General features: G+C 43.6%; 1 protein-coding gene across 1 annotated transcript; it reads right to left on the bottom strand.

Annotated features, from left to right (window-relative positions):
* Positions 1–649: 649 nt before the first annotated feature.
* Positions 650–15,355, bottom strand: FGF6 (fibroblast growth factor 6). The gene is made up of 4 exons (XM_083440954.1): positions 14,744–15,355; positions 12,384–12,487; positions 8,006–8,245; positions 650–1,060 (listed from the first exon to the last, which is right to left on the bottom strand). Exons 1-3 carry the CDS (start codon positions 15,267–15,269, stop codon positions 8,069–8,071), a joined length of 807 nt encoding a protein of 268 aa, XP_083297080.1. The 5' UTR covers positions 15,270–15,355; the 3' UTR covers positions 650–1,060; positions 8,006–8,068.
* Between the last annotated feature and the right edge of the window lie 4,750 nt (positions 15,356–20,105).

The raw sequence follows: 20,105 nt of genomic DNA on the forward strand, positions 1-20,105 counted from the left end.
GCTTAAAAATCCAGTTTCACAAGATTCCTAGCACCTATGTATGGGAAACACAGGAATATTTACAAAGAAGGCTTGCTAACATCATGCCACCACTACCTCCAGCAGCCCTCGAGGTAGGTTATCCCCTCCAAAAAAAGCCAATTTAACTCTTTTCCATATATCTATTTTCACAAAACTTTCCCTTAATGATCTTCAAATGTAGACAGCCATGCCTGTTAAACCATTGTTCAAGGATAGCAGATTGAGTAATGGAGCTGCCTGTTTGTATTTGAGTGTGTGAAGATATGGATGTACCGTATTTTTCGCTCTATAAGACGCACCAGACCACAAGACGCACCTAGTTTTTGGAGGAGGAAAACAAGAAAAAAAAATTCTGAATCTCAGAAGCCAGAACAGCAAGAGGGATCGCTGCGCAGTGAAAGCAGCAATCCCTCTTGCTGTTCTGGCTTCTGTGATAGCTGCGCAGCCTGCATTCGCTCCATAAGATGCACACACATTTCCCCTTACTTTTTAGGAGGGGAAAAGTGAGTCTTATAGAGCAAAAAATACGGTATGTATTGACTAGACAATACACTTGCATGTGCTTAGCAAGATGAGACTCTTGCTTTGACCTACTGGCAATGCAGTTTCCCCAAACCAAAAAAATAAAGTCAACACAGACATTTGTCTTACTCAATACAGCACCTCTGGAGTAAGGAAGAAACAAACTTTATAGGAAGCTGGACTCCGAATGCTACAAGGAACATAAAATGTAATTTATTTAACAACACATTAAAATGACACTTGTGCACAGCACATACATATGAGAAATAAAAGCATATACTTGACAGACGTGTGGTTGAACACAAATGTTTTGTTTCCTACAAATGTACAGTTTCCATTGTTAAGTTCATGTTGAGTCAGCATATGAGGTATATTTGGCAGTTCCGCTTTATTCTGTAGCAGTAAAAACTCATCTGGGGCACTGTATCCAGTTCTGAGCACCACATTTTAAGAAGGTGAGATTGGAATGGGATCGGAGAAGGCAATCAAAGATGGTCAGTGGTGTGGAAAACAAGTCCTGTGAAGAAAGATGGAAGGAGCTTGGGATGTCCGGAGAAGAGAAGGCTGAGGAGGACTCTTGCAGAGGGCAAAGGCATGACTGTGCTGAGCTGGCTTAAGTTAGAGGAAAGTTTTGGTTGAGCCTTAACTGTAAGAGCCATCCAAAAAAAGAAGGATTTTTCGCTCCCAGAAGTCTTCAAGACAGCCACCTGTTGGAGATATTCCAGCTCTGGATTTCCTGCACTAAGCAGGAGATTGGCCTATACCACCCCCTCAATGATTTTATGAAGAGTATACAGTGGTACCTCGGGTTAAATACGCTTCAGGTTACAGACTCCGCTAACCCAGAAATAGTGCTTCAGGTTAAGAACTTTGCTTCAGGATGAGAACAGAAACCGTGCTCCGGCGGCGCGGCGGCAGCAGGAGGCCCCATTAGCTAAAGTGGTGCTTCAGGTTAAGAACAGTTTCAGGTTAAGTACGGACCTCCGGAACGAATTAAGTACTTAACCTGAGGTACCACTGTACCCAGCACAGTTGGTGTGTGATAGGTAGCTATCCTGTTTTGCTTGCTCACAGACTATTTTCTGTCCATAACTAGACACTGTTTCCTCATTTGTGTACAGTGGTACCTCGGGTTAAGTACTTAATTCGTTCCGGAGGTCCGTACTTAACCTGAAACTGTTCTTAACCTGAAGCACCACTTTAGCTAATGGGGCCTCCTGCTTCTGCTGCGCGATTTCTGTTCTCATCCTGAAGCGTATGTAACCTGAAGCGTATGTAACTTGAGGTACCACTGTATTTAAATACTAGATTTATTATTTTGTGTTTCACACTGAAGGATATTATCCCATTTGGCCCTTGTGTGATGCATAATATGCTGGTTTTCACATTTCAAACAAGAGAAGTGCGAGACGCCATTTTATTTCTCACCCTTTGCCTTCTCAAAAATGTCTGAATTTCTTCTACATTCACCAGAAGCAATAAGTTTACCAACTGACTATGCAATAAATGCAAGATACATCCGAGCCTTTCAAGTTTACCTCACTGAGAAGTACATGGTTGGTGAGAGATACAGGATCTTTCAGTGTTTAAGAGGCCAAAAAGCTCCACGCTCAGAGACATTTGAGATGAGCATAGAACAATTCAGAAATCCTAGTTAAATATCTGACACAGAAACAACTACCTACAGAGCACCCTTTGTAAATAGATTGTTCGTATAATGATAATGTGGGTTGACGTACACATCTAAGCAGATCTAGGGGACAAATTTTCAGATGGTGTTAATGATAAAAACTGGATGTATTTACAATTTTTTCATCAGCTTCCTTTCCAAGCTACATGATCAGTATTCAGAGACTCAAAAGCACTAAGAGCTGCTGTTCCCTGCAAGACATAGGTTAATTAAAATAGTATGTGTGCTCCTTGCAACAATTCTTCCATCATATCACCTTGAAGTCTCAGAAAGTATTTTCCTGGCCACAGCTTGATCATTCAAGTCACTTTATCCCAGTGTTGACAGCTTTACAGGGATAGGAGGTTAAAACAGGGGTGTCTTTTTTCAAAGAGGGTCAGATTTGATGAAGTGAACATGCGTGTTGACCTTTTTTTAGGGTTGAAGTTCTTGAGCTTTTTTGGGGGGATTGAGGTAGTTGAGCTTCTTTTTGGATTTCCCCTCAAAGTTGTTGAGCTTTTTTAAGGATTGAAATAAACTGTCGCAGGGGCCAGATTAACCAGATTTTTTTCAATGAATCCAGGGACACTTTTTTTGTTCTTTTGAAGCTGAGTAGCAACAGGGAGTCAATAGTGGGGATGGTGAGGCAAAGCCCTTCTTTCGCACCCTGTGAAACATAAATGCGCAGAGTTTTTTTTAAAAAAACTGGGCAATGGTGTACCACCCGCTCGTGACTCCTTCCCCCTTCTCCCTTTTCACAGATCAGCGGAGGCTCGGGAGTCACAGGTGGGTGGCCGTTGCCCAGGGACCAGTCTGGTAGCGCAGTTGGCTCTGGCTGGCTTCAGGAGCTGGTCACCTGCTGTGGCGCAGGAAAAATGGCGGCCGCCACGGCAGCGAACAGCTCCTGAAACCAGCCAGAGTCAACTGCACTAACAGGCTGCTGAGGTTGCCGCTGCCACGTTTCCTGGGACAGATTTGCAAATCTGGGGACATTCCGGGGACAGAATTTGTCCGGGGACAGATTTGCAAATCCAGGGACTGTCCGAGGGAACCGGGGACGTCAGGTAACCCTAGGTTAACCCAACCTGTGGGCTGGATTAGGCCCCCGGGCCAGACTTTGGACATGCCTGGGTTAAAATAAATACAGTCAGACCTTGGAAGTCAAACAGAATCCATTCTGGAAGTTCAACTTCCAAAACGTTCGAAAACCAAAGCTCTTGCAGCCGATCAGAAGTCATGGAAGCCCCGACGGACGTTCGGCTTCCAAAAATAGTTCGCAAACCGGAACAGTCACTTCCAGGTTCGCGACGTTCAGGAGCCAAAACATTCAAGAACTAAGCTGTTTGAAAACCAAGATACAACTGTAAATGTCTGAATTCCTTTCAGGATATACAAATGCAACAAAGTTTTTTTTTTTTTAAAAAAATAAGAAAATCTATGTATACTTGGCAAGCTTGCAGCTTGCAGCATGGACACCTTGAAAACTGATAGAAGGCTACACATATAAGCTACTACTAAAGTGAGACAGCGCTAAACCATCCTCTGCTTTAGCTGCTTCCATGTAGCTCAGATCGCCTCTTTTGTACACGTGATTCATAGAGCTAAGCGATCACCTTGCTCACTTTGCTGGATGTGAAACCTATGGTGAGACTGCAAAAAAGTGCAGGTGTTCTGGCTTAAGATATTTGGGATAACTGGGTAAGTAACTAAGCAAGTGATTTCCCCAGAACTGACATTGGCACTCCTTTCCATTTTCTGAGCAGGGCTGGCAAATCCCAGATGTTACAACACCACCGTGGCAAAACTGTGCCAGCGCCATAAATGGGGGAATAACTGGATACCTTTTGCTGAAATACTGGTATAATGGGCTATGGCAATTGGCCCTCGGCAAGAAATTGGCACATGAATGCAGGGAAACAGTAGTGGTGGGGGACCAACTCTGTCAACTCAGTGGTAATCTGCCACCCCTTTCTCTGCTTTTGTTAATAAAGGCGGATTTTGACAGGAGGCCACTCTCAGCTTCCTTCTCATTTTGATATTTCTTGATAGTCTGCAACTTCTGGTGTTTCTATAGTGAGTCTTTTATCAGTTTCTCTTTCTGAATTGTACAGAGTGACTCTCTTCTTGTCGCTTCTTCATTATGGTTTTTAAAAATGACAATAAAAACAGTTTAAAAAGAAAAGACTAGTTTTGCTCTTGGTTGCAGATGAGACGGAACAAACCTCTCTCCCTTGGGCATATGATATGAGCAGTCCCTCGTCTTCTGATAACAGATTATAGCTTCACATTCTGTATACCAGAGAGTAAGACCTCTTGAATTCAGTAGGACTTACTTCTGAGTGGACACGGTTAGGATTGGACTGTAAATGATGTTTCAAATTTAGGAATGCCCCCCTCTACTCAGGTATCTCAAGGCTTCTGGTCATAGATATTTATAGTGTCTATTGACTTAGGGTATCTTAAAATACTTTTTAAAAGGATGTGGCGTGACTGGCATTCTGGAGAAAGGTTATATAAACAGATGAGTAAAGTTGAGTGGCCTCTACATGTCTTCAAAGTAAAACGTATTTCACTCAATGACTTAAAATAAGATGACTGCCTCTGGGATTTTTAACAAGCTAGAATATGCCCCAGAATCTTCTGCAACGTGCACTGATTTCACAGCAGAAAAGGCAGTGGATAACAATGTATGCTCACAAAGTAGGAAGTCTGAAAAACACTTGTCTGTGTATATTAGTTTTATACATGTTATCAATTATATACTGCAGGCTAATATTCTGATGCTTAAAGGAATGAACAGTGCAAGTGGCACGATGTATCATTTATCTGCTTCTGTCAGTATGTGTTCCAACAAATATCCAAAAGTTGGCAAATTTTGTCAATAATGTGTCACAGCACGGTATCATAGCACAAACAATGTTCTAGCGGTGCAATCATATGTATATCTACTTAGAAATAAGCTTCACTGGCTTCCGTGGGACTTAGTCACTGGTAAGCATGTATGGCGGTCTTATTTTGGGGAATGCATAACTAGAGTATGTCAGCCTGCCTCCCAAAATTGCCCCCCGGACCAAGGACTAGATCTGGGGGAGCCAGGTGGCACTTGTGGGTGCACTGCTGCCCTTGACGGCTTCCTCTCTTGCCCGTGAAGCCTCTGAGAGTCCCCACTCCCTGCTCAATGTTCCCTTTGTTAAGAAGTGATGAGAGTAGCTCACCACCACTTGAGAAAGAGGAAGCTGGAAGACTTAGGTTCTTCCCAACTTTGTGTTTCAGCTCCGTGGGCTGGATTCAACTAAGCAGGTGGGAGCCAGTGCCCCACAAGTCCAAACAGGATCTCCCTCTTCCTCCCTTGAGCCCCCAAGCTGGCTCTAGGGGTCTAGAGAACCCCCCAGAACAACAGATGGACAGAGGAGAGGGGAGACTGTACCGACAAGCAAGTGGAAATGTTTGTGCTGATGGCACGATTGAAGGTTTCCCCAGCAGAGTGCTTTTCAAGACTCCGATTGGGACCACAGAAGCTGGATTTAACCTGGAGTGACCAAGAAAGAAGGGAGGACCAGGAGGGATCTGGGAGACTGGGGCAGGGGGAAGAAGGGGGCTGTGTCAAGAGTCAGGAGGACAATGGAAATGGCGGAAATGACCCGCAGAATCCGAGACCAGGGAGAAGAGTCGATGGAAGAAGATTGGAAAAAAATTAAAGTATATTTACAGAAATACTGCAAAATTAATGAATGTTAGAAGTATATTGGAACGAAGTTATATGGTTTTAGCAGAAGGGTTATTAAGAATTATATGAACATTAAGTGTTAATGTGTTAAATTGGGAAATTGAAAGTTAAATTGTGTTTGATAAATTACAGACCAAATTGAAGAAGAGGGAAAGGATTTGTTGAACCAGATAATTTGAACTAGAATACAAAAAAGGGAGGTGCGAGGAAGTCGAGGAAATAAGCTAATGAAAGATCTGGATACAAAAATTTGGATTTGTGTTTTTGTATTTTTTTTCCTATGTTGTATTGTTGTATTGTATTTTCCTTTTTATTTATTTATTTTTTGTTGTTGATGTATTGTTTGTTGAATTTGTGGATTGTTTTTCTTTTACTGTTTTTCTTTTATAAGTATAACATATCTAATAAATATTATTTTTTTTAAAAAAAGGAGGACAAAGGGCATGTATTACTGCATGTCCACTTATGCGCACATATCCAATCTCGTAGAATAAATCCTCTTGATGCCGCTCAATATTTTCACATGTTCGCCCACCATCAAATCACATCTCTCCTCTGTCTCCATGGACAGATTGTAAAATAAAACCCGGGCAGGTTCAATGTTTTTCAGCACTGCCATGGTGCAAAAGGATAGATCCAAGGCACAGATCCAAATGGATCTACATTACAAGCGATTCTTGAAATCCACCATTACGCCATAGGACAGGGCGTGTCCAACTCAGTTATTACAGAGAGCCCTAGGAGCCAACTCCTAGGAGCCCCCACAATAAAATATTTAAGCACAAAGTTGATGGGCGTTTCCATTCAAATGGTGTGTGTGCATTGCATCATGTGATTGATTGTGCAGGGCGGGGCTTACCTGGGCCCCCATAATATTTCATTCAAGTTGGCAGCCCTGCAGAAAACTAAGTTATTTAATGTTATGTTTATAGAATCATAAAACTGTAGAGTTCGAGGGGACTCAACCGTCATCTAGTCTGCAATGCTGCCTATCCCTGGGGCTCGAACCACCAACCTTCTGGTTAACAGCCAGGCACACTCGCCCATTGCACCACAGAAGGGCCATTACGGTAGACCCACACCAGGATTTCAGGATGCTTACTCTAAGCACAGATTAAAAACTTGACAATGGAAACAGTGAGTGAAAGAAAACTGAGTACGAACACAGCCTTGATGTATATACAATAGATGGACACGGCAAGGGGGATTTTACAAGGAAGAACACCAGCCGACATGGAGCTGAACTCTATAATAAACAGGGATGCCATATGTCCAGGATTTCAAAGGCGGAATTGATGTCCGGGAGAAATTTCTGAAAGGTGGTGCTTTGCCCTGGATCTTAGGCAAGTCAAGATCTTGTCTGAAAAAAGCTCAACAGCATTCAGGTTTTCCTAAAATAAGCTCAACAACTTTCGAGGTGTCCTGGTTTTTTACTTTTCGAAGTATGGCAACCCTAACAATAAACCAGTTCTTCTGCAAAGTTCAGCCTAAGTCAAGTTCTTATTTCTAAGAGTCCCGGGTCTCTGAACACCACATTGATCCTCACACCCAGCAAACCTCTAGAGTTGCAAACATAGCAAGTCTTCCCTTTAAGAAATCCCTCATAAAGGTCCAATAAACTCCAGGCCTCCTGATAACACAATTTGGAAACCTAATATAATGAGCTTGATCTAGGAGAAGATTGTATGCAAATGATTGAAGTGGGAAGTAACTGAAAAACGATTCATCACACTACTAAAAATCTCAGATATATGTTTGTTTTCTTATGAAGTTACATTGAAAGAGCAGTAGTTGTGGCAAGTATCCAAACTCAGCTAGACCCCAGTTCTGCAGCTACACCACTGATTTGCTTTTTTTGCTTCGTGTAAATGCAAAAATTTCACCATTGACAAAGTTAGACAAAGTAGTAACTTTTGGATAAATAATTCCTATCTCGAAAGGAGCTGTTTTGAAATCGGTGTAGAAAAATTAGTGTAATGGATCCTGTACAAATGATTTCACCTATATATGCATATATATATATATATATATATATAGTAACAAACGAGGGAATATATATTCTTTACCTGGGAGATGATTCTCATGTGCAAATTGAAATAGGGCAGTTTAAATGCATTTTACTCTGGTCTTCATAACCTGGGTAAAAAGTGTGTGACAGTCTGAACAAGCGAGACCCTGCTTCCTTTTTTGGCTCTCCCATGTTTGCTGAGTGCTATGTAAAAGCTTTTGTACATGGCTGATTCATAGGCATTGTAGTTGTTGGGAAGAAGAGTTTCTTTGAATTTACATTCGTCTTGAAAAGTTGCCTGAATAGAGAGAAGAAAGAAACACAGTGTGATTGCAACATCTGCTCACATTCGTCATTACATGTTGCCTGTACAGAACCAGTGAAGGCGGTGAAGGTCCTGTGTGAGTGTCTGGAGGCGGTTGGAGGATGGATGGCGGCTTACAGATTGAGGTTGAATCCTGACAAGACAGAAGTACTGTTTTTGGGGGACAGGGGGTGGGCAGGTGTGGAGGACTCCCTGGTCCTGAATGGGGTAACTGTGCCCCTGAAGGACCAGGTGCGCAGCCTGGGAGTCATTTTGGACTCACAGCTGTCCATGGAGGCACAGGTCAATTCTGTATCCAGGGCAGCTGTCTACCAACTCCACCTGGTACGTAGGCTGAGACCCTACCTGCCCGCGGACTGTCTCCCCAGAGTGGTGCATGCTCTAGTTATCTCCCGCTTGGACTACTGCAATGCGCTCTACGTGGGGCTACCTTTGAAGGTGACTCGGAAACTGCAACTAATCCAGAATGCAGCAGCTAGACTGGTGACTGGGGGCGGCCGCCGAGACCACATAACACCGGTCTTGAAAGACCTACATTGGCTCCCAGTATGTTTCCGAGCACAATTCAAAGTGCTGGTGTTGACCTTTAAAGCCCTAAACGGCCTCGGCCCAATATACCTAAAGGAGCGTCTCCACCCCCATTGTTCTGCCCGGACGCTGAGGTCCAGCGCCGAGGGCCTTCTGGCGGTTCCCTCATTGCGAGAAGCAAAGCTACAGGGAATTAGGCAGAGGGCCTTCTCGGTAGTGGCGCCCGCCCTGTGGAACGCCCTCCCATCAGATGTCAAAGCGATAAATAACTACCTGACATATAGAAGACATCTTAAGGCAGCCCTGTTCAGGGAAGTTTTTAATCTGTGATATTTTACTGTATTTTTTGTTTCTATGGAAGCCGCCCAGAGTGGCTGGGGAAACCCAGCCAGATGGGTGGGGTACAAATAAAAAAATATTATTATTATTCCCTTCATTTCTGGAATAGCACCTTTAATCTGTTTTGCTTCATATTGTTTCAAGATGTATACATTAAATACAGGTAGATAGATAGATGAATCGATGGGAATGTATACATCAATTAAATAAATGGGTGTGTGTGTGAGAGAGAGAAAGGTAAACAGCTGGTTCCTGTGGTCCAAGCCTTTATCGCTACTCTCCTGAAAATACTCCTTAGAGAAGGTAGAAATAGCAAAAATGATATTCTGACGCCCAGAACTGGACACAGGAGTGCAGGTGTATTCTTTCCAAGGCAGAATAGAATGGTGCAATTACTTCCCTTGATTTGAACACTATACTTCCGTTGATGCAGAAGCATCAACAAGGAGCAAGACGGTTTGAGCATATTACACTGATCCACTGGTTACCGATTAGTTTCTGGGCCCAATTCAAAGTGCTGCTTTTGACCTATAAAGCCTTAAATGGCTCAGGACCGTAATACCTTAAGGACCTTAAAAAGTGGAAAACCCAAGAATTACCAACGATAGAAGAATGGCAGATGAAGATGATGGGTTTTTCGGAGCTAGCCAACCTAACCTCAAGAGTCCGCGACCAGGAGGAGGAGGAGTATCAGGAAGAGTGGATTAAATTCAATGATTACTTAATTAAATATTTTAAGTTAAATTAACTGAAAACAGCTTGCAGATACTTAATTGGCTTAGGATTTTATTTATGTTAAGTATCGAATTAATATGTTTAATTTCATAATGTGAAGCTCTAAGGATGTTAATGTTTAAGTTAAATTTTATAAGAACGGTGATTTGGAAAACCGTTAAAAGGACATGCAATGAAATTCAACCAAGGGGAAGCGAGGAAGTCACTTAACAATGTTAACAAGTATAATTTTCAATAAGGCTATGATTTATGTTTGTTTGTCTTATGTGTTTGTTTATAATGTTGTGAAAACCAATAAAAAAAAATTTGGGGGAAAAAAGGAGAGGAAAAAAGGACTGCCTCTTTCCATATGAACCTACCCGGACCATCAGATCATCTTCCGAGGCTCTTCTTTGTGTGCCTCCTCCTCGAGAGCTCAGGAGGGTGGCAACACGAGAACAGGGCCTTCTCTGCAGTGGCTCCCCATCTGTGGAATGCTCTCCCCAGGAAAGTTCACCTGGTGCCTTCACTATACATCTTTAGGCGCCAGGCAAAAACATTCCTCTTCAACTAGGCCTGTGCCTGACCTGACATCCTATACCCTTTTTAAAATGCTGGCTCTTTTGAGGGGGGGCGAGATCTGGTTGCGCAAGCTAGGTGTTCCCCATCTTATATCGGCACAGCTGGTTATTCCTGCCTAAGTGCAGATCCTTACATTTGTCCCTATTGACATTCATTTTGTTAGCTTGGGTCCAGTTCTCCAATCTGCCAAGGTCATTTTTTGAACCCCGATTCTGCCTTCTGAGGCATTAACTATCCCTTCCTTGTTGATTGCGGGATTATAAAAAAATGATTGCCTGGGTTCTCTCTGAGCAATGCTCCCTCCAAAAAACTCTTGGCAATGACAATGGGTAGATCACTGCCAGTTTTATTATACTGGGAGTAAATTGCAGTCTCTAGAGGTTTGGACCTGCCGTAGAATAAATCAGAAAATGGTGGCTACATGTATTCCATTGCCCATGTAAATTAACGGTTCCCATGAGTGCAAAAGACAGACCAATGGTTGGCTCAGGGATAGGCAACCTAAGGCCCATGGGCCACAAGCAGCCACGGGGGTTGTTTAACCGGCCCACGAGCTGCCCCTAAACTGAGCCACCCGCTTGGGGAGTCCCCACCCGCTGCGCTAAAGTAGCGCAGCGCGCGGACTCACTTCTGTGGCACTGGAAATCGCATCTGCACATGCTCAGATGCCGAATATCATGCCTGCACAGATGCAGCTGCCGGAAATCGTGTCTGTGCAGCAGTGGCGTAGCGTGGGGGGTGCAGGGGGGGCCAGCCGCACCGGGCGCAATATCGGGGGGGGGGGGCGCTCGCACTCGCAGCTCTCTGCCCCTACCTGGCTCACTCTCTCTCTCTCACTGCAGTGCTGGCTGTGCGAATCCGATCCGAGCCGCCGGGTCGCCGCCCACTGTGGAGGGGAGGGTGCCAGGCATACGGTGCGGTGCGGAGAGAGAGCGAGGGACTATCTGGGGGAGGGACAGTGCAGCGGGGGGGCCGCAAATTACTTGCCTTGCCCCGGGTTAGGGGGCGCAAATTACTTGCCTTGCCCCGGGTGCTGACAACCCACGCTACGCCACTGCTGTGCAGACACTGGAAATCGCGGTTGCGCGTGCTCACACATGCGCACTATCCGGCCCACGGAGGGATCTCCACTGGGGTGAACCAGCCCAGGCGAGGTAAACCTTGCCGACCCCTGTTGGCTAATACAGCTATCAAGGTAACTTGCATGTGTGAATCAGTGATCATAGTTGTAACGTCACAGATAAAATTCTGTATCTCCTGATGCCTGGTTGAGCGCCATAGATTAAAAACACACCAACACCAGTTTCCTTTGAGCAGCAGGTTCCCGCTATGCGTCACAAATATGTTTTGAAACTCCCCATGGTTTTGAAAGCGGGTTTTTAAGTGGCATTGGTGGCCGCTGTTTGAGAAACAGCTCACACATGCAGCTCTGATTCATCAGTTGTACAGTAAAAGCCATCAACATACGGAGAATCCTACAAAAGTTACAGAGACTATATCTTGCACAATAAATACAGTTACCGTATTTTACCGCTCTATAAGATGCACCAGACCACAAGATGCACCTAGTTTTTGGAGGGGGAAAACAAGAAAGAAAAAAATATTCTGAATCTCAGAAGCCAGAACAGCAAGAGGGATCGCTGCGCAGTGAAAGAAGCAATCCCTCTTGCTGTTCTGGCTTCTGGGATAGCTGCGCAGCCTGCATTCGCTCCATAAGACGCACACACATTTCCCCTTACTTTTTAGGAGGGGGAAAGTGAGTCTTATAGAGCAAAAAATACGGTAATTTGGACCAACTAATCTCATACATTTTGGAATGCCAGTGAATGCAGATCTTGACAGGAACATATACTTTTTCAAAGGTGAAAATATTCAAGATTTCTCAGCAAAACGCATAGCTATGTATTAGCATTTCCTTGACTGAAAACCAGATTGTAAGACTACTCACCGTGCCGTATAATTTCCCTTTGCTGTTCATAGCAATAAAGAGTGCACTTTTGACACCAAACAGACTAACCACACCTCTCTCTACTGTTGATATTTCCAAGAGACCTAGAGAAGCAGACAGATGCAATGGATATTGAAAGCCGCTTTTTTTATAGCTGCTGAAGGAACATTATTAAATATAGAAACCCCAATTTTAAAAAGTTATACAAAATTTAATAGAAAACAATAACTTTTGTGCAACAGATTTTTCATCTTAAGAAACTAAAACCAAATTTTAAAAAATCAGAAATAGGCTGGTCCACAAATAAATGCATTTTAGTCGATCTGCCTTTTATAAGTGAATAATCAGTCAGATGAGGAATTAAATCATTTGTGTCTGCAATCCTCTGCAAACTTACCTGAGAAAGCAAGTCCTACTGAAAGGAATGGAGCTTCCTTCTGAGTAGACATATATAGGATTGCACTGTGAATTTAGAACCCGACAGTTAAGCACCTTCATTTCTCATTGATTTCAAGGGGGGAGGCTTAAAAGCTTAATTCTTAATCATAGGAACACACATAGGTTTAAGTGTGGCTGGACTGTGCACTAAATCACCATCCTATTTTAATTCTAGTTCTTTTCTGTGCGTCTATACGAGAGTGTGCCACACACCAGAGGGCAATTCCACTTAGAAGAGACCCCAAAACAAAATATTGAATAGTGCTGAATAGTGCTAACAGAATGCTAACAGCCTCCTATTCATGAATTGCAGGGGTTGGACTAGATGACCCTTGAGGTACCTTCCAACTCTACAATTCTATGATTCTATTATTGGGAGAGGAGGCTGAAAATTTCGGAAGAGAGGGAATGGAACAGAATTGCTGGGAAGGAGAAGAAGAGAGCCAGAGAGAGAGAGAGAGAGAGAGAGAGAGAGAGAAAGCGCAATCTCATTGTCTGGCTAGGTAATTTCCGGGTTCTCACTGAGAAACTATTCTTAAATGTTCCCAGGGATGGAAGTGAGAGTTGCCCATAGAAACCAATGGAGTAATTCAATATTTTAACATAACTGAAGCTGGGCAGCAGGGTAACCCCTTGCGCCCCCAAAAAACCAGCCCAGTTGGTGTGTGATAGGTAGCTATCCTATTTTGCTTGTTCACAGACTATTTTCTGTCCATAACTGTTTCCTCATTTGTGTATTGCCTTTTGAGCAACATTTTAAAAAATGTCTGTGTGTACATAAATGTACACGTTCTTTAGGTTTCTGCCCCTTCTTCCAGGTCTCTAGATGTAAAAGCGCTCCATGTGTGTGCATCTTATCTCTAGTACACACAGGCATTCAGACTATCAGCACACCGGTTTTCCTTCCATTCCCCCTCCCAAGCCATCTGTCCAGACAGTAAATGCGGCTCAATGTGTTTGAGTGGCAGATATCCTGCTACTGCAATCAGATCCATTGTGAGATAAAAGATTATTTTTTGCATTCTTAATTTGTTAAAAGAAAAAAGGAAATGATTGTTCTCACATCTGATACAGGACATATTGTCCCAGAACATATACATACTCTATCCAGCAGGAGGAACGAAATGGAAGGCTTAAGTAGTGATTTCTTGGTGTGATAATAGGTGCTTTAATGAACAAATATCCCTCTCTTTATCTGTGGCGATGCTGTCATAATGTAATTGCTGGTTGAGAGCCAGCGAGCCCCGCCTTCTCTGCATTTTTGGCAAGCTCAGAACTTGCAGCAATGCATTTAAAACAAACCATAAATATAATTCCCACTCAGCTCTTCGAATTCCAACCCTCTGAACTGCGATCTCCACAATGTAGATCACAAAATGAATGACGAAGTCATTTTCTATACTTCGCAACCAATTGCTGGCATTATTTTCAAAGCAGTTTTTTTTAATTTTCTGGATTAAAATCAACAACCTATATTCTTGCCATGAAAGCCGTCTTTTAAGATTTCTCAGTATTCCCAACTTTTCCCAAACATCCTGTACATACAGGCTGCAGGTTCATCTACCTGCAAAAAAGGGGGGCAGGGGGGAAACAGGAAGAGCATCTTAAAAAAGAGAGAGAGAGAGAGAGAGAGAGAGAGAGAGAGAGAGAGAGAGACCTCTTTGCTTTTTCAAGGCTGTAAAGTCAAACCAACTAAAAATAAGTTGGTATCTAATTTTGTCCAAGTATTCAGGACATGTTTCAGCCGGGAGGTTTTGGGTGCTGATTGATCCTGAAACATTTAAAAAGGCCACAGAAGTACTTAAGACTAATAATAATAATAATACGCAGTAGCTTTCAGGTTCTAGGTAGGGTGTTAGAAATCAAGTCACAAAGTGATATCAATTCCACCATTTTGCATTGTGATGCAGTTTGCAACTCACTGTATTGGTTTTCAGCATGAATACCACTTATCTGTCCATCTGGAAATATCTGGAGATGAAACCCAATGCCCACGTTGCAGTAAAGTCTCCGCTGCCTCTTGATTCCTAGCAAATAGTCAGTCTCCCAGTTGACTTCAGATTTCTCCCCTGACAATCCAGCAAGGGACCTGGATAAGATAGACTCCCATCCTCTGTCCAGCAGGGTGCCATTTGTTCTGACGACAACTGGGTAGGAAAAGAGAATCTCAGCCAGAAAGCCCAGGAGAACAAAAGCAGGGAACGTCAAGTGAATGCTGGCTTCGTAGGACATAGTGATGAGAAGAAGCCTTTGTGCAATAGCCATCCGTTCACCTCCTGGGCACGTGGTCAGAATTAATGGCCCTAAAAATACCACCCTTCTTGTTTTTCTCCCTTCAGCATGGTGGCAGTGGCTTATTTTTGGAAAGCAGAGGAAGATTTTGGACATGAAACTAAAGCCCAAGAGCAGTTGGGTCAGGGAGAGAACGAGAAGCCTGGTGGGGACCATGTTTTGAATGTTTCCTGCTCTCCAGTCGGGAGCATTCTATATTTGATTGATCTATCGTTATGCCAAAGAATTGATGCTTATGAATTATGGTGCTAGAGGAGACTCTTGAGAGTCCCATGGGCTGCAAGAAGATCAAACCTCTCCATTCTTAAGGAAATCAGCCCTGAATGCTCACTGGAAGGACAGATCGTGAAGCTGAGGCTCCAATACTTTGGCCACCTCATGAGAAGACTCCCTGGGAAAGACCCTGATGTTGGGAAAGATGGAGGGCACAAGGAGAAGGGGACAACAGAGGACAAGATGGTGGGACAGTGTTCTCGAGGCTACCAGCCTGAGTTTGACCAAACTGCGGGAGGCAGTGGAAGACAGAAGTGCCTGGTGTGCTCTGGTCCATGGGGTCACGAAGAGTCGGACATGACTAAACGACTAAACAACAACATCGTTATGTTAAAAGGGAGACCCCACCCTGCAGTATCGATCTGGCATCAGTGTTCTGCAGTGTTACATCCGTGTAACCCTTAATCAGCGGAAGCTCCTCTGTTGGGCAAAGTGGGGTGTAGCCCTACAAAGATTCTAGTCCCCCCAAACTTCCGCAGCCATGGTCCAGTCTCCTGCCACTCAGGCATTACAGTGTATTAAAGAGATTTAGGCTTTCAGCACCGTTTCCCATCTGTTGACGCAGGAGAGCTATTAGGATGATAATAATTGGAAATTCCAATGGGTTTCCAGATAGCACTGGGGGATTTCCTGGCTGATATGACTGATGCTCCTGTCAAAACCCCAGCCAACCTTTGGAATATCCGAATGGCTCGGGCTGTTGACACCATTGCCCCTGAGTGCCTTCCCCCACTTTGTGGAGTCCCCTTGGCATAATCCAGAGTTTAGGGCAAGGAAACAAGCTGGGAGATGGCTCAAAGCCGAGTGGAGAAAACTCCAGCAATTGAACACTCCTGAGGCAGTGAAGGCAGTAAGAAGGCATACTTTGCTGCCTCCATTGCATCCTCAATATGCGGGTGGCGCTGTGGGTTAAACCACAGAGCCTAGGACTTGCCAATCAGAAGGTCGGCGGTTCGAATCCCCGCGATGGGGTGAACTCCCATTGCTCGGTCCCAGCTCCTTCCAACCTAGCAGTTCAAAAGCACGTCAAAGCGCAAGTAGATAAATAGGTACCGCTCCGGCGGGAAGGTAAACGCCGTTTCAATGCGCTGCTCTGGTTCGCCAGAAGCGGCTTAGTCATGCTGGCCACATGACCTGGAAGCTGTACGACGGCTCCCTCGACCAATAAAGCGAGATGAGCGCCGCAACCCCAGAGTCGGTCACGACTGGACCTAATGGTCAGGGGTCCCTTTACCTTTACCTAGAGCTTTCCAGGGAGTGAGGGGCTTCTTACAGTCTGGCCTGGAGGTGGCGGGACTGACGGTAGCTTGCTGTTGTTGTTTTTTTGCAAAGCATTTTGAGGATAAAATCACTTACATCACCAGGACTTGACTCCATTGTTACAGCAGGTGAATCTTGAGAGGCAAAATGAGAATGGGCCTTTTCTGTGGTGGCTCCCCTGTTAGTGGAATGCTCTCCCCTGGGAGGCTCACTTGAAGCCTTTGTTATATATCTTTTGGATCCAGGCAAAAACATCATTATTATTTATTAAATTTGCATACCACCCTTCATCAGAAGATCTTAGGGTAGTTCATAGCATGAAAATACAAGATAAAACATAAAACATTCCTCTTCTCCCAGGTTTTGACAAATCTATGGCCTTTTAATAAGCATTTTTCATTATTTTTTGGTAAATCGCTTGTCTAGCAATGAGACCGCCATGTTGCTTCTGGAAATCACTGTTCCTAAGCTGATTTCTCAAGAGAACAGGCTAGATTTCAAGATGGTATCCAAGATGGTTTGAACCAATGCTTTTGTTTCTATGGCAGTATAGGAGGAGCTTGAGAGTAGAAACTCAGCAACTCAGTTGGGGGTTTCGGGAGTATATAAAAACAACAATACACATAACAAATGGGTCCCACAATATCCGTTCATTTAATCAATTTTGAAGCCCCCATATAATACCAGTAAACCATATTAGTGCTTTGAGGTTGTCTTGCCCTATAAAATATTTGAATTACATATTAAATTTGGAAACAGAACAATGTTTTGAATTTTTCTTTATAAATTAAATGTTATGCTTGCTGAAATTTATATCTATCATCTCTATCTATCTATCTATCTATCATCTCTCTCTCTCTCTCTCTCTATCATCTATCTATCTATCTATCATCTATCTATCTATCTATCTATCTATCATCTATCTATCTATCATCTATCTATCTATCTATCTATCATCTATCTATCTATCATCATCTATCCATCCATCCATCCATCCATCCATCATCTATCTATTTCTAACTATTTATCTATCTATATCTATCATCTATCTATCTATCTATCTATCTATCTATCTATCTATATCTAATCTATCATCTGTCAAATGGAGTCCCAATGTTTTTTGTCTGGTTTGCATGACTTATAGGCTAATATGAGATATATCAGATTAAAATGCAATGCAATGACTATAGGGCTGCCATATGTCCAGAATTTTTCCAGACATCCCCAGGATTCGGTTGTATGGCAACCCATACTGTAAGTGCAATTTTTGGCAATTTCTGGGAGGAAAGCTCAATTTCTGTGGAGAAACCTTGGGGGGGGGAAAGTATTAACAACAACTTTGTCTAAAAAAGCTTTCTGAAATATGACAACCCTAACTTATGAAGATGTTTAATATGCCACAAAAGCTTTTAAGAAAGAACTAATCAATGCACAGGACAGAACAATTAAAGGGAATAATCCACATTTACACAGGTAGCACCAAAGAACCATTTCTGCATGGTAATTGTGCTTTCTTGAACAGCTGGTTTTGCAACCTCACACCATGACATCAAGACAAGCCTGAGGAAAGGATGAAATATTATAAGGATGGGGAGTGAGACCTTTTTTCCGGTGCAGCTCATAGGATTAGGTAACTGCCATATAGCAGTCTTGATACCATGCAGGAAGGTGTCGGCTTGGTTGCAGAAGGCAGGGGTTCTGATTTCTTCCCAAATATCGAGTGCCTGGCCGTCTGTTGTTCTGATACTTCGCTCCAGCTCAAAACAATCTGCAGTCAGTTCCTTGCTAGTTATGTGGAACACAAATTTTAACACAAAGCTACGGGATGCAAGTAAGTATTCCAGGTTACTAGATACTGTTCTGTTATCAGTTTGACTATTTGCATTGCGTTAACTTTGTATGATCTTGGCCCAGTACGGTGATTTGTGAAAAGGTGAGTTTTCAGTTTTCAAAGAGCAAAGCCGGGAGGATGGGCAGAAATCTGTGCTTGAGAGGGATTGAGTTTCAGTTAGCAAGGAGGAAGACTTAAGGCTGAGTGTTAGTCTTTGTAGTGTAAATTGATTCTGAGCAAGTAGTTTAGTGGATACTAGAAGTTGTTTTGACTGTTCTTGTTTTGATTGCCACCCCCCATCCCTCCTGAGGAGATGGACACCCATTTCTGAGGTCTCCACCTGCCAATTAAACTCCATCCGTCAACCAATCCCCCAAAGACAGCCCCTCACAGCTGATTCAGATATCCATACAGACAGAGTATTTGCCTTACTTGTTTGTGCTTTGTTGGTCGATGGCAGCCATTTTCAGGCAGAAACCGCGGAGAGAGATCAGACAAATCAAAGAGCAGGAGAGAGGGACGATTTTATTTTTTAAATTGGTATAAAACCTACCAACCGGCTTGCTTGGTAGGCAAACAAGCAAACTGATGCAGAGCTCACCTTCGGGTTTGATTACCGCAGCATCGAACAGGATGCTGGCTGCAAAGTCTGAGGACTGGAACATGTACGTGGGTGGCGCTGTGGGTTAAACCACTTAGCCTAGGACTTGCTGATCAGAAGGTCGGCGGTTCGAATCCCTGCAACGGGGTGAGCTCCCATTGCTCGGTCCCAGCTCCTGCCAACCTAGCAGTTCGAAAGCACGTCAAAGTGCAAGTAGATAAATAGGTACCACTCCGGCGGGAAGGTAAAATGCGTTTCCGTGTGCTGCTCTGGTTTGCCAGAAGCGGCTTAGTCATGCTGGCCACATGACCTGGAAGCTGTATGCCGGCCAATAAAGCAAGATGAGCGCCGCAACCCCAGAGTTGGCCACGACTGGACCTAATGGTCAGGGGTCCCTTTACCTTTAGCAATCAACCCACTTGGTGCACAGAAGTGGTGCACTAAGGAAAGAAATGTCTCTGTCTGTGCCCATTAACATAGCTGTTAACTGTGCACTGTGCAATTCTAGAGTCTGCCATTTCACGAGCTTCCTGAAGTTGCATAACATCAATAGCCTAATTGGCACCATGTTCCTTTCACCTTAGAACCCTTCAGCAACGACAACATTGAGGGTTTCATATATCAATTGAGAAACACAGCAAGCAAGGACTTATTCTCAGGCATACAGGGGATATTTGTCAGGAAGGACAACCTGCATACAATAAGGTTACCAGACATCCCCGTTTCCCGGGGGCAGTCCCCGGATTTGCAAATCGGTCCCCATACAAAATCCATTGAAGTTGAAAAGTGTCCCTGGATTCATTGAAAAAAATCTGGTAACCTCAGCATACAACAGTGTGGAGGTGTGCATGAATTTCTAACAAATATGAGCCTTAATTGACTTTCACTGGTATCTGCCCTCCCCCTCAAAGCTAACTTGAACATTGATCCTGTGTTTTTCAGTTGAACAAATAAATCAGCGAGCTCCCCCAATGTGTTAATTTTGGGTAAGCTGCAACAAGTTATCACCATTGCCTGCAAACCAAAC

Source organism: Podarcis tiliguerta (assembly GCF_965153285.1).
Source record: "Podarcis tiliguerta genome assembly, chromosome: 5".
NCBI lineage: Eukaryota > Metazoa > Chordata > Lepidosauria > Squamata > Lacertidae > Podarcis > Podarcis tiliguerta.

Excerpts from the sequence above, each read along its gene's own strand:
- FGF6 (XM_083440954.1), bottom strand. The coding sequence starts at position 15,269 with ATGGTCCCCACCAGGCTTCTCGTTCTCTCCCTGACCCAACTGCTCTTG. Across the intron at positions 12,488-14,743 it reads TCATGCTGAAAACCAATACA|GTCTCTTGGAAATATCAACA; the intron begins GTGAGTTGCAAA and ends CTGCTTCTCTAG. Across the intron at positions 8,246-12,383 it reads AAGGGAAATTATACGGCACG|GCAACTTTTCAAGACGAATG; the intron begins GTGAGTAGTCTT and ends CTCTCTATTCAG.